This window comes from Humulus lupulus, chromosome 3 (genome assembly GCF_963169125.1).
Source record: "Humulus lupulus chromosome 3, drHumLupu1.1, whole genome shotgun sequence".
NCBI classification, from domain to species: Eukaryota; Viridiplantae; Streptophyta; class Magnoliopsida; order Rosales; family Cannabaceae; genus Humulus; species Humulus lupulus.
The window spans coordinates 211534405-211559452 of NC_084795.1; the positions used below are offsets into that span (position 1 = coordinate 211534405).

General features: G+C 39.0%; 1 protein-coding gene across 1 annotated transcript; it reads right to left on the reverse strand.

The window, feature by feature from the left end:
* Positions 1-22831: 22831 nt before the first annotated feature.
* On the reverse strand, positions 22832-24805 carry LOC133825371 (uncharacterized). The gene is made up of 2 exons (XM_062258324.1): positions 24484-24805; positions 22832-24393 (listed from the first exon to the last, which is right to left on the reverse strand). The coding sequence occupies exons 1-2, from the start codon at positions 24803-24805 to the stop codon at positions 22832-22834; spliced, it is 1884 nt and encodes a 627-aa protein (XP_062114308.1).
* Positions 24806-25048: the final 243 nt, after the last annotated feature.

Genomic DNA, 25048 nt, shown 5'->3' on the forward strand with positions numbered 1-25048 from the left:
AAGCTTCTCCTTACCCTTACTTGCACCACAAAGCACCCGTGAGCCAAAAGACTCAGCAAGAAAAAATATTCAAACAATTCACAGAATAATACAGTAGGCTTAGCAATAATAACTAGAACTAAGCATAAACACTATTCAGATCAATAACCATAGGGTTTCACAAGTGCGTGTTGCACTTCCTTTTTATTCTTATGGAATTCGAGCCAATCAAGTGCTTGGTCACTCCCAAGGTGGCCCAGCCATAGTAGCCAGCGCTCAAGGGGCGTAATGCTGGTCTCAGCTCATAAGTCGAATCTTGTAGATCCTTTACTTTTAAGTCGAGCCTCAGAGACCCCCGACTTATAAGTCGAAACTTAAAGACCCTTGACTTATAAGTCGAGCCTTGGAGACTCTCGACCTATAAGTCGAGCCCCTTAAATCATGTATGCCCTCGACTAGTAAGTCGATCTTTGCCGAGATACAAAAACAAATCCTTGGCTTATAAACCAAGCTTCCTTGTCAAAACAGACAATCACATAATACATTTATCATACATACATATACAATGCATTACAATACATTTAAAATGGATATACACAATCATAATAATAATCATGCGCATTTACAGGGCCAACGCCCAAAACAAGACTGTGTTCAGCATTCGGGCCAAGCCCTAATCATGTATATCTTACTCTGGGTGCAATTTTCTTACCTTTGGTCCAAGTACAAGCTACAATGAACGACCCTCGAGTATGATCCCTGATCCGAGACTCTAGTGATGACCTAGTCACAACCATGATAAACAATCTCGTCAATAACGAGTGAATAAAGGATTCTGGACCGAGTCTTAGCCTCCGGGACAACGAATTCCAGTAAACTGGGTAGTAGGATTGATCGCAAGCCTTTAGGGTTGAGTTCCCGCACTCAAAAACCCTCTTGCGGTTCAAAACCCCTTAAGCGCCGCGACCCTAAGATCTTGTATCACGACCCTCCCCTAGACAGAGGCTTAACCTCCCTTTTAACTGAACACGCACCGCGGCGCGCCTTCGCGACAGAGCCTTCACCTGCTCCCTGGGTTCAAGAAAGCTGCGACCCAACCTCTTTGAACCTAGACTTCTTGGCTTTTTCTTCAGCCAAACCCAACCCAAATCATTCAAAAAAAAACTTAAAACCTCAATTCAGTTCCCATAACCGATTTAACACTTTTCCAGCAACAAAACCTAACTCAAAACTTGATAGAAAACTCATAAAAAATCCAAAATTCAATCTTTAAACCCTCTCACATGGAAACTCTGAACCTCCTATAGAAATCAACGAAATTGACATAGAAATACTAAGTTCAAGCCCTTACCTCTGAGATATGCTCAAGCCTGAATCAATTTCCCAACTCAGATAGTCCAATCAATCAATCCCTTAGTCTAGAACCCTCCAAATTTCCTCAAATCTCAAACCACCACAAGAGGGAGAGAGAGCTGAAGTATCTCTTTTTTTCTAAGTGTTTCTAAAGTCTCAGCTGCCTAAGACCAAGCATATCCCTTTTTTCCTAAAAGTCCAAAATGCCCTTATAACTAACTTAATTCCTCTAGTGACATCAAGGGCAATTCCGTCAATTTCCACTACTCGCAAAATCCTCGAGTGTTCCTCTAATTTTTGCAGTTATCTCCAAATAATAAGCATTTAATCCCCCATTACCCGATAAACCCCGGTAATGTACTAAATTACCAAAATACCCTTAGGCTCACTCCGAGCCGGGTATTTAACCCCGTTGTGACTTTTCCGCTAACTTGCTTACCAGGATCGCCCTGCGTCGAGTAACCCAAATATATCCACATATTAATGTGGTATCAATCATACACACGCATATTTAAAATTATACCCTCAATGGGTCAAAATTACTAAAATGCCCTTCTTATAAGAAAGAGGCCCACACACTTAATGAGATGCTCATAATACATTAGCACACAATTAAAGCAATTATTGCCTCCCAGACCCCTAATCTAGGCACTAAGCCATATTAGGGAATTTGGGAGGTTACACTGCCCTGGTCAATCTTGAGCTTTCTAGACCGAATGGTGGGAGGCCACCACCCCCGTCGATTATGCATCTTCCTTCTCTGATAAGACATCCCTCTCCAGCACGGGATGTGCCCAATCCAGTTCCCAGTGGGAACCGAGTAGGAGATCGGGAACCTAAGAGGACTTCTCAAAGTGCTCGAAGTGGGGGCTGAGACAGGAGTCATCGGGATCAAACCGAGCACGGGGGCGAGCGTGAGGCCCTGCAAGAGGCTCATATGGGACATAGAGAACTTCAGCCATCTGGGATTCATATGTCAAGGTTGAGAACAACTGGAGTGAGGGTGCACGTGGAAAACCCACTCTGTAATAATCGAGCCACACATCAGCAACAACCAGAAAGAAATGTCAGTTTCCTTGGCGGAAGTCAGGACTATAGTAGGTTGGTGAGTGTGTATAACACTGAGCCTACAAATTACGAGAATTATTAGAATTATTATCCTAACATTCGAGATCATCTAAATCAGAACCGGGGGCAATCTAATCAGCGAAACTTGGACATGCAAACACACTTAAATAACTGGAGGGAGCCTCTACAGCCAGTATATGGGAATCAATATAACCCTATACTATGATAAGGAGCTAGAGTTTTTACGAACAATAACCAGCTGCCAGTAGTGCAAGCTCCTTCAAGAGGGGAAAAAATAAGGAAAAGACCTATGATTCCGACGAGGAGCTTGATCCTTTTGCCCTTCATATCCCAAATACCCCATTTCCTCATGGCTTCAAAACACTCCACATGGTGCCCTACGATGGGACTACTGACCCAGGCAACCACATGAGTACGTTCAGTACGGTAATGCGAGCCAGTAACCGTGGATACGAGCTCAGATGTATGCTCCTCCCGACCCCACTCACTGGACCAACAAAGAATTGGTTTGATGAATTCCAGAGACATTCGATCTCGTCGTGCGAACAACTGTCCTGAGAATTCAAGATGCATTTCCAGGCTATGAAGAGCATCAAACCTGAGGCATCAACATTGACTAATGTCAGGCAGCAGCTAGGTGAGTCGCTAAAAATTTATCTGGCAAGGTTCAATATAGAAGTGGCGTGAGCTTGCAATGTTGATGACAACTGTCATCTCATGGAAGTACAAGTTGGAGTATTTCCAGGGAGTCCCCTTTTGGACGACATGCAGAGGAAACTGGCGGGGTCGATAGCTGAGTCCAATACTTGGGCTCATAGGTTTGTCAATGTAGAAGATGCGAGGTTGGCGCTCACGTTAACTACTTTACCCATAATAACTACAACTACAAATGTTAACTCAGCCACCACCTTGGCTATGCCATCCACATCGCGACCCTTAGGAGATAACGCTTCTAAAAGAAATAAGAATGAAGGGAATAAATCAGAGGCTGATAGGAGTAAGAAAAAGAAAGGAGAAAAATACTTCTCAATTTATATAGTTTATACCAAGCTCACAGATACTTGGGAACATATATTTGTCACAAATGAAAATCAGGTCCCTTTCAGACGACCTGATCCAATGCGAACTAAAAATCTAAAAGGGATGCAAACAAGTTCTGCAGATTCCAGAGGGATATAGGTCATACCACTGACAAATGCAAACAACTAAAGGATGCGATCAAAAATTTGATCTCAAGAGGCTACTTGGGGCAGTACATTCGAAACCAAAATCTGGCCCAGGCTTCGCTTGGACAGAAGGTAGCTCCAACCCAGCCGGCCCAGCAATCTCTAGCCCCACATGCAAGGTAGGATAATCGACCTCCCCCAATCGATGGAGAAGATGTAATAACCATCGTGGGGAGGGGGGGGGGGGGAACATCCTAGGGTCGAGTAGAAATGCCCAAAAGAGGTATTCCAATGAGCACAAAATGGGGGATGGATCTCCCTATCAATCTGAACCCTGAGCTCCGAAATAACAAAGGGTTGAGTCCCAACCCATTACCTTCATCAAAGATGACTTCTCGCACGTCCAATTTCCTCATAATGACCCTGTGGTCATAAATTTTCTCGCCAATAAGAGGGTGTGTCGAGTCTTGATCGATAACGGGAGCTCGGTCAACATCTTCTATAACGCTACCCTGGAAAAAATGGGACTTTCAGTTTGAGATCTAAAAGCTTTTGCGACAACACTATATAGATTTTCAGGAGAGGGAATCGCCAGTATGAGATCTATCGAGCTCCCAGCAACCTTCAGAGACTACCCAATCTCGATAACCAAGATAATGGAGTTCATCGTAGTTGATACCCCTTTGACCTACAATGTACTACTCGGGAGACCAACCCTGATTGGGCTGGGGGAAGTTACATCCATTAGGCACCTGGCTATAAAATTCTCAACACTCAGTGGCATTGGGACATTGAAAGGAGACCAACTGGCCGCCTAAGAATGCTACAATATCTCGATGAGGGGTAAGGGCAAAACAAGTGTGCAGGCACTGATTATTATTGAAGAAATAGAAGAAGAAATATACAAGATCGACCCAAGGATAGATGAGGACAGGCCCCATCTCGGGCCAATTGAAGAGCTTGAAGACATTGAGATCGATGATAGGGACACCACCAAGGTGGTAAAGATTGGGAAGAACCTTCCAAGGGATGCAAGATAGCAATTAATCCAGTTTCTGAGGGAAAACCAGGATGTATTTGCATGGTCGCACTCAGATATGATTGGGATCAATCCAAACATTATAAGCCATGCGTTGAACATAGACAAAACCTTCCTGCCAAATCAACATAAAAGAAGGCTAATCGATGATGAAACGAAGAAGGCCTTGAAAGAGGAGGTCCAAAGGCTAAAAGCAAATTAGTTTATCTGAGATGCTTTCTATCCAGATTGGATAGCCAACCTAGTTCTAGTCCCAAAGCCCAATGGCAAGTGGTGAACTTGCATTGATTATTTAGACCTCAACAAGGCGTGTCCAAAGGGCTGCTTTCCCCTACCTCGAATTGATCAACTCATAGACACTACCTCGGGTCACGACTTCATGTCATTCATGGACGCATATTCTAGATACAACCATATAGCCATGGATGCACCCGATCAGGAACATATGAGCTTCATGACTGATAAAGGTCTATATTGTTACAATGTGATGCCCTTCGGACTCAAGAATGTCGGAACCACATACCAGAGACTGGTAAAAAGAATGTTTGTCAAGCAAATAGGGAACAACATGGAAGTATATGTGGATGATATGTTGGTCAAGTCCAAACACAATTATAAGCATGTTGACGATCTCGCCATACTCTGAAAGTACAACATGAGACTCATCCCACACAAATGTTTATTTGGAGTATCTTCGGGAAAATTTCTCAGATTTATAGTGAATGCTCAGGGAATAGAGGCATACCCGGATAAGATAAAGGCTTTAATTGACATGCCTTCACCTCGAAAGCATAAAGATGTCCAGAGTTTAACTAGATGAATGACGACTTTAAGTAGGTTCATATCAAAATCTACGGACAGAGGCCTACCATTCTTTAATCTTCTGAGAGGAGGGAAAAAAGTTTGAATGGTCAGACGAATGCGAGCTCTCTTTCCAGGCCCTTAAAAAAACATCTTGCTGAACCACCTATCTTATCCAAACCAGTCATAGGGGAAATATTGTACTTGTACCTCGTTGTGATTGAACATGCAATTAGTACGGTACTTGTTCGAGAGGATAAGAAAGTATAAAATCCTGTTTATTATGTCAGCAAAAGGTTCCTGGGGGCAGAGTCGAGGTATCCATTGACGGAAAAGCTAGCCTTGTGCTTAATACACGCATCCGAAAAATCTCTGACCCTACTTCAAGGCGCATCCCGTACATGTGCTGACTGATCAACCATTGAGGCAAATATTGTTGAAACCCAAAGCGTCAGGGAGAATGCTGAAATGGGAAGTCAAACTTGGGCAATTCGGGATCACGTATCACTCGAGAACGACGATAAAAGGACAGGCCTTGGCTGATTTCATAGTCAAATGCACTGGAATCTCAAACAAGGAAGTTGTAACCCCAGCCCGTGAGCTATGGAGACTTTACGTTGATGGTTCTTCAAATGAGAACGGGTCGGGGGCAGAAATAATCCTAATTACACCGTCAGGAAATAGGTTTCATTCATCCATATAGTTTGGCTTCGAGGCATCGAATAACAAAGCAGAATACGAGGCACTATTAGTAGGACTTTGAATAGCTTTCGAGCTAAAAGCGAAAGCCATCCACTGCTATATTGACTCCCAATTGGTTGTCAACCATGTCCTAGGAGAATACCAGGCTCGAGGGGTTAAAATGGCAACATACTTGGATAAGGTCAAAGAGACAGTCAGACAATTCAAATTTTACGCGATTGAGCAAGTTCTGCAGGAACATAATTCGAATGCAGATGCTCTAGTTCGACTCGCCACAACCAAGGAAGCCGACACACTCAATGTGGTACCAGTTGAATTTTCACCGGTGTCGAGCATAGCCGATTTTTACCGGTGATGAGCATAGTCGAGCCTAACAAAGATGACGCCAACATGATAGACTCACACCCTACTTGGATGACTCCCATAATAGACTACCTTGAGATTGGGAGCCTCCCAGCTGACCGGAATGAGGCTAGAAAGCTAATGTACAAGATACCATGCTATACTATCTTGGAGGGGAGATTGTACAGAAGAGGATATTCTATGCCATTATTAAGGTGTGTAACTCCATCCGAGGATAGAAAAATCCTAGAAAAAATCCATGAAGGATTTTTTAGATATCACACCGGGGGGCATAGTTTATCAAAGAAGGTAATTAGGCAAGTAGCCTATAGTGAAAGGAGAATCATTTAAATATGTCAAATGCTGTGATAAATGTCAACAATATGTCAAATCCCGGGAGTTCCACCAACCGAGCTCACCATGATGAGCTCCCCATGGCCATTTGTAGTATGGGGAATCGACCTCATAGGATCAATCCCAATAGGAAAAAAAGGAGTCAAGTATGTCGCAGGTGCTATTTATTACTTCACTAAATGGGCCAAGGTTGACCCTCTAGCCACAATCACCTCGAAGAAGGTCTTGGACATCGTGGTAAAAAATATAATTTGCAGGTTTGAGGTACCAAGGAAAATAGTGTCAGACAACGGAACCCAGTTCGATATCGAACTGTTTACGTGGTTTTGCGAAAAGAATGGGATAATCAAGTGCTTTTCCTCAATAGCCAATCAATAAGAAAATGGCCAGGTCGAATCCATGAATAAGACTCTAAAAAGCTCCATTAAGAAAAGGCTTGAAGAAGCTAAAGGAAAATGGCCAGAAGAATTACCACAAGTCCCATGGGCTTATAGAGCAACATCTCGAACTTCAACAAGACATACCCCCTTTTCCCTAGCTTATGGTTGCAAAGCTATGCTGCCCATTGAGGTCGAAATTCTGATGATTAGATGCGAATCATACAACTAGACTTAGCTTGAGGAAACCCTAGACCTAATTGAAGAAAAACGAGAAGAAGCCCAACATAAAAATGCCGCGTACCAACAAAGGGCCACAAGGTAATTCAATAATAGGGTTTGAGACAGACACATTGGATTGGGAGATTTGGTGCTTAGGCGTGTGTTTTTGGCCACATAAGACCCCTCTGCGGGTGTGCTCATACCTAATTGGGAGGGACCTTACCAAATTGAATCCATTATTCTACCCGGTGTTTATAAACTAGAGAGATTGAATGGAGGATTGGCTCCGCGAGCATGGAATGGTGAACATCTATGACCTTATTACGAGTAAAATAAGAAAGATATTTACTTATTTGAAACCAAGATTGTATTTAATTTTTTCTTTTCATTAATAAAGCATTTTTTCTTTATTCCGATTGTATTTTTATTGTTGCATCTTTTGCAAGCTCCCGAAATTCAATAACTTAAGATTTTACAATCATAGGAGATTAAGGGGGCGTGAGTGGTATACAATCATACCATAGGCTTGAAAATATAGCATCAATAAAAAAAATGTTACAGTGGGTGGATTATCAACCAAACACGAATTAAAAAAGTGGTCTGGAACAAACCAGCAAACACTAATAGACACAATATAGTGTTGGAATTCTAGATAAACAAAGGAAATTCATAAGTCAAGACAGGGTTGGAATTTTTTTCAAAAAGTTTCGACCTCGCAACCTCAAGACCATACTTGAGGGAGAGGAAAAGTTACTATACTTAAGCAAGAAATAACTAGACTAATGATATTACATGCAAATAAGCATTTTGAAACATGAAAATACATGGTAAAAGTAATGTTTGAACTTGATTATAACGAGGTCGAAATTGTGCAATCGAATAAACTATGTATGAATATATAGAAGTTCGAACTTAAGCACGTTAGTATTTGTATAAACAAACAAATATAAAAGCAAGTCTTCACTAGCATGCTCAAAATACCTGGAGTTTGTTGAATAAGGATAAGATGAAAGTTGTATGTAGATAATGTTCATAAAGATTTCGAGAAATATATTTAAGCATAAAACTACTAGTAAAATATACGAACCAAATAAGATAATAAAATAGCTTGAGCTTGAGCTACGGTATAAATTGTCTCGACCCAAAGGGCCTTAATTAAAATTATATTACAAAAAAGAGAGATAAGGGACGCAACCCTTGTGAAGCAGATAAATTATTTCTGGCTAACAAGAGAAGACTTGGCCTCTTCTCCTTTCTCCTCCTCACCACTAGCCTACAAGGTGGTTCCTGCAGTCAAATCTTCCTCAGCCAACCGAGCTTTCCATTTGGTCAATAACTCCTCTTCCATGTCCATTAGGAATGAAGTGTCAATCTCAGGATTAAGCGACCACATTATGTACATAGCTCGGTCAGTGGCCAACTCCTTCTTGGCAATGAACTCCTCGAGCATACGTTTCTTCTTGTCCTCGAGGATTTCATAGGCGACATTATTCTCCTCTTTAAGGCGCTCGATTTCATAATTTCCAGTGTCGAAGTCCGTCATCTTGGTGTCAAGCTCCGACTTCAGGCGACTGGTTTCAGCCTTGAAGAAGGCGAGCTTATGCTGGGTGGCTTTGAGGGCATCCTCGACCTTGGCCTGGACCTCCCTAGCATCTTTAAGTGAATTCACGGCCTTGGGTTTGGCTCCCTGGGCCTCTTTCAGGTTATCCTTATCTTGGATTTGAGCTTGATGGGTATCATTGACCAATTTCTTGTCGGTTGCAACCTTTAAATACAGGAGGGAGTACTGGTGCATAAATCTGAGGAGGGCCTGAAGGGCAAAACAATAACAGTTAGAGAATATAAAAATAACTGTTAAATTAAAGAGTTGAAGAAATAGAGCAGACTCACAAAGACCTTGAGCTCCAGAGATTGATTGAAGAGAGTCGTGGTGTTGTTCCCCCTCACAAACCTCCACACATTGTTGTCGAGGTTGCTACAAGACTAACCAGTCCACGAAAGCAAGTCGGAGCACAGGTCTGCTCCTGAGGCCCCAGCCTCGTTCAGCAAACGGTACTCCGACATATGTGACATGGTCCAAAACTTGCGAACTACAGTTGAAGTTGGGGGACCTGCTGGTTCGATGCCTTGTGCTCCACATTTTTCTTACCTTCATCCCCAGTAAGGACTTTACTGGGGGGAAGGAGTAGGAGGAGGAGGAGTCTTGGTCTTTGGTTCATTGGGTGCAACCTTTGAGGTCGCCAAAATGGGGTCCTCAGTAACCGTGGTGGCCTTAGGGGGAGGAGCGTCCTTCTTCAAAGTTACATAGCCTCGCTTGTTGCCTCGGGCCTTAGGGGCATTCCGAGGATGTTATTGAGATCTGGGTCCATATCACTTGAAAAAGGAAAAAAATATTGATTATGCTTGGAAAAAAAGAAACTTTATATAAGTCCAACATTGAAACTACTGAGTAAAAGGAACCTAACTGGAGGACTCCTTTGACCTCGAGCTCGGGGACCAGGAAATCCCCCTATCTTCTGACAAGGCTAAGGGGTCCCCTCCTTAAAAGTAGGGGACATCCTCGATAGGTCCCTATAATCATTAGTCCCCTATTGGATTGCTATTCCATCCCGAACTTCATTTAAACTATACATTGTTTGGTATCTCCCCAACCAACTATCAAACCTATGCACCTTAAGATCTACCCCCGACCAGACCATAAAATTATTTTGGGGATCTTTAAACAAAACCACAACATTGTGCTTCTGTCTAAGAAGGGTGGGAGACCACTTGGATAGGTCTAGCAAAACTTTACCTCAATCAAACAAGCTCATCGAGGCCTTGTCTTACGATTTAGTTCCCAAGCATGAAGGTTCGACTGAGTGGGAAATTGGGCCACGTGAGTGTGAGCTTGAGTGTTTCCCCCTAGAGGGAACCTTGGCCATTGGTAATGGGACATCTTCCCACCTCACGAATTTGCGAATCCCGATGTTGTCTGTAGACTCGCCTTCGCCGAGGAGACTGTATCGACGAAGCTTGTCCTCGTGAAGGAGATAGTTGAGGGACAGCCAGTTGCACGGGAGCTTGAAAATCTCTTCTCAGTGGTCTTTCATGTCCTTGGTAGGTTGCAGACGGTGATAGTTGGATGAAAACTGGATTGGAATGAGCATTATGAGCTCGAAATAAAAAATGGAGATCAAAGTGAACTATGAAAAAATACTTACGAATCCATTGAAATGAGTAAAATCTGAACGGACAGAGACCATTAGTCCATAATAATATGTTCTTGATGTTAGGGGGATGGTTGGGGATGTCCTCTAACAAACTTCTCTCCTTTGGGTAGCTCAATAGATAATAAAACCTATCACCACCGTGAACTCGAGAAGGGTTACTTTTGAGGGAGAAGAGGTACGTGATCTTGTGTGCCAAGGGTCTATCCCATTTCATCTTGTGGTAGAGCAACCTTAGGGCCACTAGGACCCTATACGAGTTGGACTGGAGTTGGAATGAGGCAATGCCAACGTAGTCGGCGAAATTTTAGAAATAGTCCCTCAGAGGCAGCAATGCCCCAACTTGCATGTGTTCACAAATCCAGGCCGTGAGCTAGATCTTCTTCTATGGGTTGTTTTCGCCTGGAGAAAAATAGCTCCTTTCATTGGAGTTGGCTGGCCGACACACAAGCTTCCCAATTAGGTTTAGCTCGTGGTAAGTTAGGAGTTTCAAAATCTATCTGGTAGATGTGACAGAACTCTACTAATGTTCAGCCTTGAAGAAAGAGCTCTCCGAGACCGGGGTAGAAGGGATTTGGGGGGCGGTGTGTGTGGTTAATTTATTTGATGTGCTCTCCATGAAGTCGAAGTAGAGTTTGCCTGAAGAAAAATCTACTGTCACCCTACATTTGGGATCAAGTGGAACTGATCGAACCTTTGGGTCTGGATCCAGATGCACGACAAAACGTATTCTCCTTCTTTTTCCTTCTTCAACCTTATCAATCTACCAACGGATATGGGTGTGAATGTCTTCCTGCTGGTTTTGGGAAAATGGAGACTCAATTCAAGGAGACGGTGGGTGGTAAGGAATCGCGAGCTTGGGCCCCCACTGATTCTCTGAAGATTGTGACATCTAACAAGAAAGAAAAAGGCGATGGCCCATTATTTAAAAAAAAAGGAAGAATTAAAGCTTGATAACTCGAGTTTGCAAGCTCGAGATAACAAGATTACACTAATCGAGCCTGAAGTCTCGAAATAGCGAGAATGACTCAAATTCCATAACCGAGCTATTAAAAGTTCGAGGCATCGAGAGTGGGTGGTAAGGAATCGCAAGCTTGGGCCCCCACCGATTCTCTGAAGATTGCGACATCTAACAAGAAAGAAAAAGGTGAGGGCCCATTAGTTAAAAAGAATTAGGAAGAATTAAAGCTTGATAACTCAAGTTTGTAAGCTCGAGATAACAAGATTGCATTAATCGAGCCTGAAGTCTTGAAATAGCGAGACCGACTCAAATGCCATAATCGAGCTATTAAAAGTTTGGGGCATGGAGAGTGGATGCACGCGAGAGTAGGGCAGTTATTTCTAGTTTGGGGTATCCTGAATTTCTAGGAAGAAATGGGTAGTTACCCAAAAAGAAGATATCATCGGGCTGCATCTCTTAAACTCCTAATTCAAAACCCTATTTCTTACACTACAAGAAACCTATAACCTATTACACCATAACTTAAAAAGGTGCCATTTTTGCCAGTTTTTACCAATTTTTTTGCCTAAACAGATCTTTATTCACTACAAATACTCATCCATACAAATCAAAAACTCCCTTTTTACAGATAAGACTGCAAGAGTACAACAAGAACCAAGAAAAAATTCTCATGTAGGAAAACTAAAAGAACTGTAAAAAAAAACTTACACAAAGTCGATAGTGGAAATGAGTAGATCATTGATCGAAAGATAAGAAGAAGGAATGATCTTGTGGAACCAAACAATTGAAGGGTGCTTTGTTTTTTTGGCTTGGAGAACATGCGAGGAGTTGGAACTCTGGTTCGTAAATCTTTTTTGAAAGATGGAGAAGATGAGGGGGAGTTTAAATAGGTGAAAGTTGGCGGAAAGGTGACATTGGGAAATTGATCTAAACCCTTGAAGAGGATCGAATTGTCATCCAACAAGACTGTGTTTAATTTCGAAAGTTGGTGGCAAAAAGGGAGTAGGAAAGGATGTGTCCAGATAAAAGAGTACTTGAGTACTCTCAGTATGCAATCCCCCAACGACACGTGGCCACACTCGAGTATGGTAGGTGGGCACGTTTTCCAAAAATGGAGTTTAAAAGTTTCATTCTAATATGATTTGATACAACACTTTTGAGGGGGAAAAATTTTACACCCAAATTTTGAGAATAAAGGGCCTCGAAATGTAGGCTCACAAAGATAATCTCGGGATAAACAAGTGTGTATAGAATGCTTGTAAAAATTGTCAAATTGTTCCAGATCTTCTATCAGTGTTCGAGCATGGGTTGCAGGCTCGAAGACATTAACCTTCTCTTAGGGATGAGCTCGAGGCTATGAGTGATCTCGAAAGCGCGTTGAAGCAAATATTCAAGTTTGATGACGCGTTTATCACACGAAAAATCTGTTAGGAAATCCCTATTCCTCTGGGATTAGTTAAGACGGTGTGTCAAATCTCTATGTTTATGGGATCTTTATTTAAATAACGCATTTTAGTTGTATTATTAGTAATATTTAGATATTCCTTTGAATTTTAATACATGATTGTAACTTCCATAAATTGGGGGAAGATATTCTTGGAACCATGTCTATATATAGTCTGGAACTTGTCATTTGTAGACACAAACAATTTTGTACTAAAAAGAGACTCAACCAAATTGTTTTCACTTGAAGCTTTTGCACAGAGTTCATAATAACAGTGACTCGTGAACGTAGACAAATTATAACTGTTGAACAACGTTAAAATTCCCTGGTTTCTTCTATTCTTCCTAAATTAATTATTTATTGCTCTATATAATTAAGTTGACGAAAAACAACATTAATAAACGACAAGTAAAATATCAAAAGAAAACTAACACACTTATCACACCGATCTAGAATGTAAAGAATATATTTTAAATTAATTTAGATATATGTCACATAACAGTGTATAAACATACAAGTACTCTTTAGCTAAAATATTAAGCATAATTCGTGAATTTTTTTAATGTTTTTTTAAAAGATATATTTTATTCGATAATTTTACAAAGTTAATACACATACAATAACATACATATCCAACAAAAGTTAATACTTTAAATAATATAAAACTAATTAAATTAAAAGAAAAAGGAAAAAATAACAGATAAATAAAATGAATGATCACAATTGCTTTAAAAAAGTAATTATAAAATACTATTTCATCTTTATTATTTTAAAAATAATTCTATAACGTTGTAATATATTTGCTTATAATTAATATGAAACTAATATATATTTTTTGTACAATAGTATGATTTTATTTAAAATAATCTTAAACAAAATTATGTTTGATGGATATCTTTTTATAATTTTGCTAGATATTATAATATGATATTTTGAAAAATATAAAATATGATAGTAAATAATTAAATAACATATAGCATATTATATTGTTAATTTTTTTTATTATGACATACAGAGTACAAATTTTTTTAACTAAATTTAAAAAGAAAATATTATAAAAAAATAATATGATATTTTAAAAAATATAAAATATGATATTAAATAATTAAATAACGTATATCATATTATAATGTTAATATTTTTTTAAATTATGACATAAGGAGAATAAATTTTATTTACTAAATTAAAAAATAAACCTCAATATAAAATAAGAAAAGAAAGGGAATAAAAATAATAATGAAAAATAGAAATATTTGAAAAAAATTTATTGAGTAATTAATTTAAGAAAAAACAAAAATATATAATGATAGCATAAAAAAATTACATAAGGGAAGATGATTCTCGAGAAGAAAAGAAAATTTGACAAAATAAGAAAAAGTAACAAAAAAATATCACAAGCAAATAATATTAATAATAAAAGATAAGTATTAAATTTTCATTTATTCAGTAAAAAACAAAACAATGTATTACAAATAATGTTTATATGTAATACACGTGCGATGATTTCAGAATTAAATAAAGAGAAAAAATATTGAAAAACACATTAGGGAAAAATAAAATAAGAAATGACAGAAAAATGATGACTTATCCATTTATATATATATAGTAGAGATATATATATATATATTTATATATATTTGAAGTATGTTAATTATGAAATTGCTTCTAGATTTACTTAATTCATTTTCCATCATCTAGAGTATTTATCTTCAACCTCTATACTATATTCTATGTTCTATCTACGTATTCAAAACTTTTAATTCAATCAACTCAAATTTTCTATTTATTTATTAATAGAAAAAAACAATCAATTAAACGTGGTATCTTTTTATTATATCTTTTGTGAAAGAAACATCATCTAATAATCCTGTCAATCAATCTTTGTATATTTGTTCATTCCTCATTTTTGTGGTCATTTAATTTGGTCCACAAATTCAATTTACATATCTCTACATAAATATATAAATGTATATATAGTATTTATGTGACTTTATATGTACCATAATTTACGTATTTCTTCTTACAATTTATGGCAAGGTCGTCTATTTAAATTACTTTTGCATTGTCATTAATTGATTTTAATATTTAACTTTATTGAGAGTACCAATCCTCATTAAAAATCCATTATTTTCCATTGGTTATGGGTAACTACATTAATTAACCCTATTCAGTCCTATATTTATAACTCTAACCCTTAGTTAAAGTTTTTCACATTTTTGACTCTTTAAGACAAAATTACCCATTTGTTAAACAAATAATTAGAAACAACCCTATTTCAGTTTCACTCTTCTCATCCCCTTCCCGTTGAAAACCCTCCCTCCCAAACCCAACTATCTTCTCGTCGAAGCTGCGGTGGTGTTGTCATCTCCGACCAGCACCCACCTCGTCCCACACCGATGCATGTCCTCCCAGTTGCGTCATCATCTCCATAGCCACCTTTTTTTCTTACCCATTTCGTTTTCAGCCCCTTTTACACTCTTCCTTCTCTCTCTCTCAAATCTACCACAGCCCCCATCCCCTCCGCTTGCTCCCGACCCCACGAACCCACATTGCTGCCTCGCCGTGCTTCGCAGCCATATCGTTGAGCCCACGTCGCCGGAGCCCAATGTTTACAACACCTAAGACCCCAAACTCCCCTTGCAAGCCCGATACCCTAGCCCAAGGTATTGTTGTTGGGATCCCTTGTTGTTATATTATTTATGACTCATTTGTTTATTTTGAATTTGTCATATTGATGCTTTGAGATTTGATGGTTGTGGTTGGAAACATGTTAGAAGAATGTAAGGTTTGGACTTTGGTTAAATTTCTAACTACTTGAGGCATGTTTTAATTGGGAAATAAGGAGTGAATTTAGTGTGAATTTGGTGTGAAGTGAAGATGTTGTGAACCATATGTAATTTCAGTGTGAACAATGTGTGTAATTGGTGTAAACCATGTGTGATTGTGGTGTGAATTTAGTGTGAACCATGTATGAAGTGAAGTTGGTGTGAACCATGTGTGATTTTAGTGTGAATAGTGTGTGAATTTGGTGTGAATAGTATGTGAACGATGTGCGAACCATGTTTTGAAATTATGGTGAACAATGTGAGAATGATGTGTGGACCATGTGTGAATTTGGTGTGAATGGTGTGTGAACCATGTTCTGAACTTATGGTGAATAATGTGTGAATTATAAAAGGAAACTACACTAACTAACCCAATTATAAAACTGCACGGCCTCAATTTCTAGTGTGTATATATCTCTTTTTGTTTATTGTAATAAATTTATTAGCATATTATGTATGATATATAAGTGAAAATCAATTGTGGAAGGAACTTGTAACTCAAATCCACTAGTTTGTTATCAAATATATGAATGAGTATTATCAAATGCCAAACATGCTCAAAGTAGCTAAAGAATAGGTACCATATTTATCTCCATTGTTTTTAATTGAATCCTTATGGAGTGTGTACTTCACAATAATTTATGTTCTTTTAATGTTTATATGTGAATTTAATTGAAAAACTAGTATCTTTTAATATTTCTGCAGAATGTAAGTAATATTTTTTTAGGTTTTGGGTTTTTGATTGAGAAATATCTTAGCTCAAGCAAGACCAACAGTGGGATGGCTTATGGATTATTATGTGTATATATTTGTTAAATACTAACTTTGTTAGAATTTTGTGTGAACATAGGTGAATTTAGTGTGAACTATGTTTGAATTTGGTGTGAATTATGTGTGAGGTTGGTGTGAATTTGGGTGAGCTATGCGTGAACCATGTGTGAATAATGTGTGAACTGTATGTGAAGAAAGTGTGTGTAACGCCCTACTTCCTTAGAGCCGTTACTAAGTGAGTTTTTAAGACAAAACAGTGTGCAATGAACTCGCTAACCGAGGTTTTTGAAACAAAAGTGTGACTAATTAAAAGTTAAGGCTGTAATCTTTGAAAATGCATCGTTTCATCAAAACTTCTATTATTAAACAGTTGGGATCCCAAAATAAGGTTTGAAAACTAATTACATCTTGAAATAAGGTTACAGTTTGAGAAATTATAAAATTATAGATTATTACAGCCATTTTAGAATAAACCCCCAACCAAAGCAGTCGGGCAGGCCAAACATGTACACGTCGCTTCACGCTCTCCGTACTCATGGTTGGTTGACTCAGTCAATGCCCTTACCTGCAACACAAAGCACCCGTGAGCCGAAGCCCAGCAAGAAAACTCATGCAGGACATAACATATGCTATGTATACAGTTTATCATAACAGATAATCCACAATAAACAAGTCAATCATTAGACTAAGCAAACAAGGCCAAGCCGCCCCAGAGCCTTACCGAAGCCTGGGGTATCGGTTCTCACCGCGAGGATAACTCATGTATCCCTTGGGTCCCACCCTGAATATAGCATCCCATGTGCTAGGTGTTACTTTCGGCCCACGGCCGCCCCGGCTTACGCCGTACTCGGCCCACGGCCGCCCCGGCCTACGCCGTACTCGGCCCACGGCCGCTCATTTCATCATAATCACACATATAGTACATTCGAAATAATCATTCACACACATCATGATTCATTTAAGTTTAAACATTTGCACATAATACAATCTGGGGCCATGCCCTAACCTCGGGTGTTATAGTTTTCTTACCTGCATTCCGAGCCTCCTGATGCACTAAAGCCGCGAGCACGGTCCTCTAGCACGAGCCTCTCAAAGAACCTAGTCACAACACACAAGAAACATCCCTCATTACTAATCAACCCAAAACCACTTTCCGGGACCAATCCCGCACTCTCGGGACCCCTAAAACCTTAGAACAACACCCCGGAGGCATCCCCCGAACCCCCGGAGCAAAGGCCTAAAATTGCCTAAAAATGATGTCCTGAAATTAGCCTTGTGCCGCGGCACCACATCCTTGTGCCGCGGCACCCATCAGTCAGAGGCTCCCTTGCCGCGGCACGAAAAACCTGTGTCGCGGCACGCCTTCGCAGACCCAGAATTCTGGGTTTTCTCCTGCGTTTTCTCCGAGCTAAAACCTTACCAAATCAACCCAAACTCACACCCAAGCCCCAAAACCAACTCAAGACTCCAAATAAACCATCCAACAACCCATAAACATCACCAAAACATCTAAACACCCAATCAAATCCCCAAAATCCACATCCTTGATTTCAATTTCAGAAAAAATAAAAACTCAAACATCAAACTTAACCCATGCTCAAATTCTTAACCCATAACATAATCAAGCCTTAAATGTGTATAAAATTCCTTACCTCATATGGAGAATCCATCCCTAAGCTTCCTTCATCTCCTAGGTCTCCAACTTCTCCTTCTCTTCTTCTTCTTCTTCTTCCTCATGCCCTAGCTTTTCCCTCTCTTTTCTCTTCTCTTCAAACACTATCAAGACCAAAATGGTTAAGCCCCAAACCGTGTACCCCATAAAACCAGCTGCCATTTATCTAATTCCCAACCAAATGACCATTTTGCCCCTCCTTGCCTATCCTTTCCCACCTAAACCTCAAGGGTACTTAAGTCTTTTCATTTCTATTTCATTTCTACCATTTTCTTTCTAAAACTTGTTACTCTCAGCAGTAACTAATGGTTACCCAGGTTACTAAATCTCCAATAACCATTACCCACTAAATCTCAACTTAACCATAAAATTCCCGAGGTACCCCTAGGCTCCTCCCGAGCCGGGTATAGAAATCCCGTTGTGACTCTTGAGTTAACGAGCTCTCTAGAACCGTCTCGGCACGTGCATCAAAATAATACAACCACACCCACGTGGTACAATTCACAGAATACAGTTATCACATATCAATACAGTTATGCCCAACATGGCCAAAATTACAATTATTCCCTTCTAACACGATCCGGGCCTACATGCATACTAGTAAACATAGCCATGAATCTCAGTTAAACAAATAGCCAAATAACATGCTTTAAATCATAATCATGCATTTAATTCATAAAATCACACATAAATCCCAACCTGCCCTCCTGGCACACTAATCAAGGCCCTTAAGCCTTATTAGCGAATTTGGGTCGTTACAGTGTGAATATATGTGAGTTATGTATTAAGCGCTTATTTTATTTACCTTTTCAGATGTCACTCCTCATGCTTCCTACTGAAAGGCATTATCCAGCAAAGGCTGCGTATAGGGGAGGGAGCATTATGAGTATAATAATAACGAAGTTCACGACATTTGACTTGTTGGAACAAGCGAAACAGTCACCATTCAAGCAATTCTTCTTAGCTCCGCCTCTACAATATTCAGGAGTTATTATTCACCAGTTATTGCTTAGGAGAGTTGTTGGTAGAGGAAAGAACGAATGCTGCTTGAATTTTAATATTTGTGGTCAGAATACAAGGTTTGGAATTAGTGAATTTGGTTTGATCATTGGATTGAATTGTGGAATTTCTCCGGATCAGGAAAAGTATAAAGAAATAACCAAGAGTAAAAGAATTCTCCAGACATACTTGAACAATAAAGAATGTTTGTCTTCTGAAGAGTTGGAAGATGGATTCAAAAGGTGCGATGTGAAAGAAGACGTATGGAAATTAGGTCTATGTTTTTTGGTAGACTCTCTTTTATTACCTAGTGAACCAAAGAAGAAATGCTTTATTGATGTCCTTTCCATGGTGGAAAATGAAGATGACTTCTTCAACTATCCTTGGGGGAGATTATCGTACCAGAAGACATTATTCGGCTTGACAAAAGATATGGAAAGGCTAAGGAATAAATACTTGAAGAATGTTGAGCAAAAGAGAAAAAGACCAGCACCTCAGTACACAATTTATGGTTATGCCATTGCTCTGCAATATTGGGCCTATGAAATTTTCACAAAGTTCTCTGCATTTGCTGATCAACAACCCCTTGCCTTTCCAAGAATGCTTAGCTGGTCAGCGCATAAAATGCTGAAAGAGAAAGATATTGAAGGTGTATTTAAGAAAAAAAGTGTAAGTCGTTAAGATTTTATTTGAGTTTGTGATTTATAAGTAATGTTTATACCTTATTAATTTATTATTTTGTTGCAGAATCTTGTGAAGGCCACGCTTAATCCAAGACCCGAAGAGAAAGAATTTCATGACTCTATTATTCAAGGACCAGATGAGCTACTCATGGGACATGTTATTAGCTTTGTAGACGATGATGTGGAATTGGAGTTTGAAAGGGAAGAACGTGAGGAATCTCCCACAAAGCCTGATGTAGCAGATGGGCATCGTCACGAGCAAAACTAGAAAGAGATACCAACTCCAATTAACACCCACCACGAAAAGTTGTTAGCTGATATTGACACTTTGAAAAGTAACCAACAAAGAATGGAGGAGAAGTTGGATTATTTAATTGAATTAGTGCTCTCGCAACGTAAAGGTAGTGATTCTGAGGATTCATTATCAGATGAGCATCTTGCTTCACCACACCGTACATTTATTATGGAGCATGTTGTTGGAGAAGATAGCCCTAGCTGTAAGGTGGTATCTCCTAAAGATATGGCTGGGGTGGAATTCAAGAGAAGGAGGGCTCCAACGAAAAGAATTTTTGGTTCCGAGTTTACTGATCCAACTAGGAAGAAAAAGAAAGCAAAGACAATTGTAACTGATCCTTGTGAAATTAATCCCCTACAGCCATATGAAGAAAAGCAAATGAGACATTTTAAGAAATGGGTAATTGGTTTAAAAAAGAATGATAAGCCTATTTCTCTTTTGGCTGGTTCGTGCACAGCGAAATGGTTTATTCAGCTACTTACACCACGTACATGGCTGGACGGACTGGTAAGACTACTGAAATAATTTTTTTTAAAAATATATATAATTTGAATGTGATGTATAAATACTTATAATATTTGGCATGCAGCACATTGATGCAGCTTTAGGGTTGATGAAAGAACGAGTGTACACTTACAAGAAGACTTACTCTGAAAGATTCACCATTGTGGATTCTATGTTCCAACAGTTCTTCGAACCACATTGGGAACAATTCAACAAGAGGAAAATCAAATCAAGCTACATTTGGCCAAAAGAAGTGCTTGATTACTTGGTAGGTGATGATAACAATTTCAAAAGGAGTTGGAAAGACATTGACGATGTGTTTACCCCGATTAATTTTTTTGGGACACATTGGGTGTTGTTAGAGATATCATTGACAAGCTATCTTATAAAAGCTTATGACTCTGATATCACTGTGGTCTCCAACAAGGAGTTTGAGAATAAAATGAGCAGATGGGGAAAAATGCTACCATTTCTAATTCAATCCAGTGGGCTGTTAAGCCATAGGAAAGATGTCCAACTACAAGCAGAGAAAGTGCGTTTTGAGTTCACAAGACTTGGCACAGAAAAAGTGCCACAGACCAAAACTAGGTATAACTCTGTTAACCATATTTATATTGCAAATAATCACTATGGTCTTCCAATAATTAAAAAACTTTATTTCCTATGCAGTGGCGAATGTGGGGTATATGTCATCAAACATCTGGAGTACTTGCTAGCCAAAAAACCGCTATCCGAAGTAAATGACAACAACATGGATTTCTTTAGAAAAAGACTTGTGTAGATTTGTTTTACCATAACTTACAACCATAGTTGTCTTTTATTTAAATATATGTATCTTACTTTTGAATGTATGAAGAAACTATGTCAACTTCATCTCATTAAATGGTATTGAATGACTTCGTTTATTTCATCTTAATAGTGGAATGGATAAATCTTTGTCACTTTTATCTTATTAAGTTATGTGTGAATTGGGTGTGAATTAAGTGTGAATCAGGATTGAAATATGTGTGAATCAGGTGTGAACTATGTGTGAATTAGGTGTGAATTAAGTTTGAACCAGGTGTCAATTATGTGTGAATTATGTGTGAACCGCGTGTGAAATATGTGTGAATCATGTGTGAACTATGTGTGAATTAGGTGTGAATTAAGTGTGAACATATACTGCGGTTGTAGGATGTCATTCCTGTGGTCACAGGAATGTCCTAGAAATGCCAAAACTTTTCTGGAATTGCGGCCGCAAGACACCCTTCTTGCGGTCGCAGAAATTGCTCCGAAACACCGTTTTCTACCACTTTTTGTCATTTTGTCAATTTTCCCCATGTTTCCACACCTAAGTCACCTAATCCTTTCGACACCTAATACTTTACCTAAAAAATACATAGATAAACAAGTCTAAAACTCATTTATCATGAATTAAGTGTGAACCAGGTGTCAATTATGTGCGAATTATGTGTGAACCGTGTGTGAAATATGTGTGAATCAGATGTGAACTATGTGTGAATTATGTGTGATTTACGTGCATGTATGAATTAGGTGTGTCCGAAACAACAAACTTTAACACAAAAAGTCGTATTACTGAAGCAATCTAAAAATTCAAATTCCGCAATTGAAGAGTACAAAGTAAAACAATAAAAGTACAAACTAAGCATGTCTAGACGGCGGGGGACAAACAGTGGTGCACGTCACTTGATTGTGGCCCAGGACACCACATCTACTACATCTACGTTGTTTGCTATTCTTTTCACCCTTTGATAAACGTCGTTTCTTCTTTGGACGACCATCCTTTTGCTTCACTAAAGGAGGAGCTATCATCATACTTCATATATCATTTGGTATCACCCAAGATTCTTCATTACCCAGCGTATATACATATCCACCATAGGATGACAACCACGCTTCAACTGTGTAGAATCTGGAGCATAAACTATATGGACTAATGCCACGATCTCGAGCACCAGCTAGAGCGTGTTCACAAGGAAGACCTGTCAAATCAAATCTTCTACAACTAAACGTTTTCCTCCTCAGGTCGACATCTCCATCAAGATCACCATCCAACTGTTATTTCATATTGACTAGATGGAAAAGGGAACGAGGTAGTGGACTTGTCTGCTAACTTTTGCAAATCAACTTCCACTTCTGTGGCAAGAGGACCTGTAGCCGCTGATGCTGCAGTTCGACGCTTGAAAAACCATTTTTGTAAAGTGTGCCTCATAAATTCCATGAGACAAGTAATTGGCCACCCACGTGCCTCAGCAATGACATTGTTCCAGCTTTCGGCAATACCTGTAGTCATTAAATTATATCGATGACCAGGAAAGAAAGAACGAGCCCACTTTTCAAAACCCACTTGATTCTCTAAGTATTGAGCAATTGCAAGATCTTTGAATGTAATCTTCTCAAAATGGCGTAAAAACTCTCGCTTTCTATAAGCTTTCGTTGCAAGGAAGAATTCTTCATGGAAATGGTCAGTTTTGAACTTCGCACGGATATTCATGCTAACATGATGTATACAAGCACCGTGGTATGCCTCAGGAAAATTTTTAGTCAAGGCACTTGCTATACTAGTATGTCTATCAGACACGAATACTAGATTCTCCACTTCACCAATCGCTTCCTTCAATTTCAGTAGAAAATAAAACCATGAGTCATTATTCTCTGAGTCAACTACTGAAAATGCAATTGGATATATTTGCTTGTTAGCATCTTGTCCCATGGCACATAACAAAGTACCTCCACACCGAGTAGTCAAGAAGGTTCCATCTACACATATAACTGGGCGAATATATGTTTTAAACCCCATTATAGAAACACCTAAGGCCATGAAGCAATATTTGAACCTACCTTCATTGTCCATCTGCAAATGAGTAACAGTTCCAGGATTTTTTTGCTCCATCATGTAAAGAAATGAGGGAAGTTTCTGAAATGATGATTCTGGTGTACCTCTTATGTAAGCCAATGCATGCTCTCGACACCTCCAAGCTTTAGCATAGCTCATAAGAACTCCATATGATAAACTCATATCTTTTACAATTGACCTTGGCTTGTAATTAACATTATCACCCTCAAATTTTCTCCTTATGACATGTCCAATAAGCCATGGGGATGCCTGACAGTGATCTTTATGTCGAACATCCAATGAACATGTGTGTTCACCGAAAAATTTACGAACCTCGAACATATTGGAATTAACCAATTTTGTAGCCCTCAACCTCCATTTGCATTTATCATCAACACATACTGTACACCATATATTTTTCGCAGACTTCTTTACTTTAAACTCAAAGTTTTTCTTTAATGCATAAAGATGGAGTTTCATCTTCAACTCTTGCTTGTTCTCAAATATTTGACCCTCTTTTATTTCCCACGAATTGATACTCGAAGAAGATGTCAGTAATTGAGCTGTTGAGGCTGAAGTAGAGCCTTTTTCCCCTTGATTCAACAAAAGTGGAGTACTCCATAGATTATCTTCACCAACCTGTCTTACTTTACGACCTCTATTATTTGAGGAATCATGGCTCTTCAATACTTCATTGGAGGTTGTCTGTTGTAAATTATGCTTCACAAGTACATCATTGCAGGTAGGCCTATCAATATTTTCATTATCATCTGAGCTTAATGCATCATTATTATCATCATGACAACTGTCTTCATTGCCATCTGCATCATTATTATCATCATCACAACTGTCTTCATTGCCATCAATGCAAAAATCATCATTCACTTTGGTTTCAACTGGAGGAATAGTATACAACTCACGTGTTTTAGTAACCAAAGGTTCATTACTTCTCTTCTCTATAGTAGACACACATAGGGGTGTCCGATGATTGATAAATGTTCCTATCTCATCAAGAAAAAAAGCAACATCATCATCATTACTAATCAAAGATGGAGGGATACCTTTACTTCCAAAATGATAGATTACATTTAAGTCAAGATCAATACGAGACTTGTCAGCTCTGATTAATGTATACAATTGATCAACAAGACTATTGTAAGTGATAGTCTTTGGCACCTTCATACCCTTGCTTTGTTTAGCACTAAATCACCAACCTTCGTTCAAAACTTGTTCCCACGATCCATTATATAACACCACAATATTTATATGTGTTTGACCTGTATAACATATGACAAAAGGTTCGAAATCCAAAGGTTATTAGGTAAAATTAGCCAAAAGAAATAAGAAATAAATGTGTGAAGCAAGCATGTGTGAAGCATGTGTGAACCAAGTGTGAAATGTGTGTGAATTATGTGTGAACCAAGT

What these genes read in the sequence shown, in the direction of transcription:
- LOC133825371 (XM_062258324.1), bottom strand. Translation starts at nt 24,805, where the DNA reads ATGAAGGTGCCAAAGACTATCACTTACAATAGTCTTGTTGATCAATTG. An exon ending in TGATGATTTTTGCATTGATG is followed by an intron (nt 24,394 to 24,483) that starts GCAATGAAGACA and finishes CATTAAGCTCAG; the next exon opens with ATGATAATGAAAATATTGAT.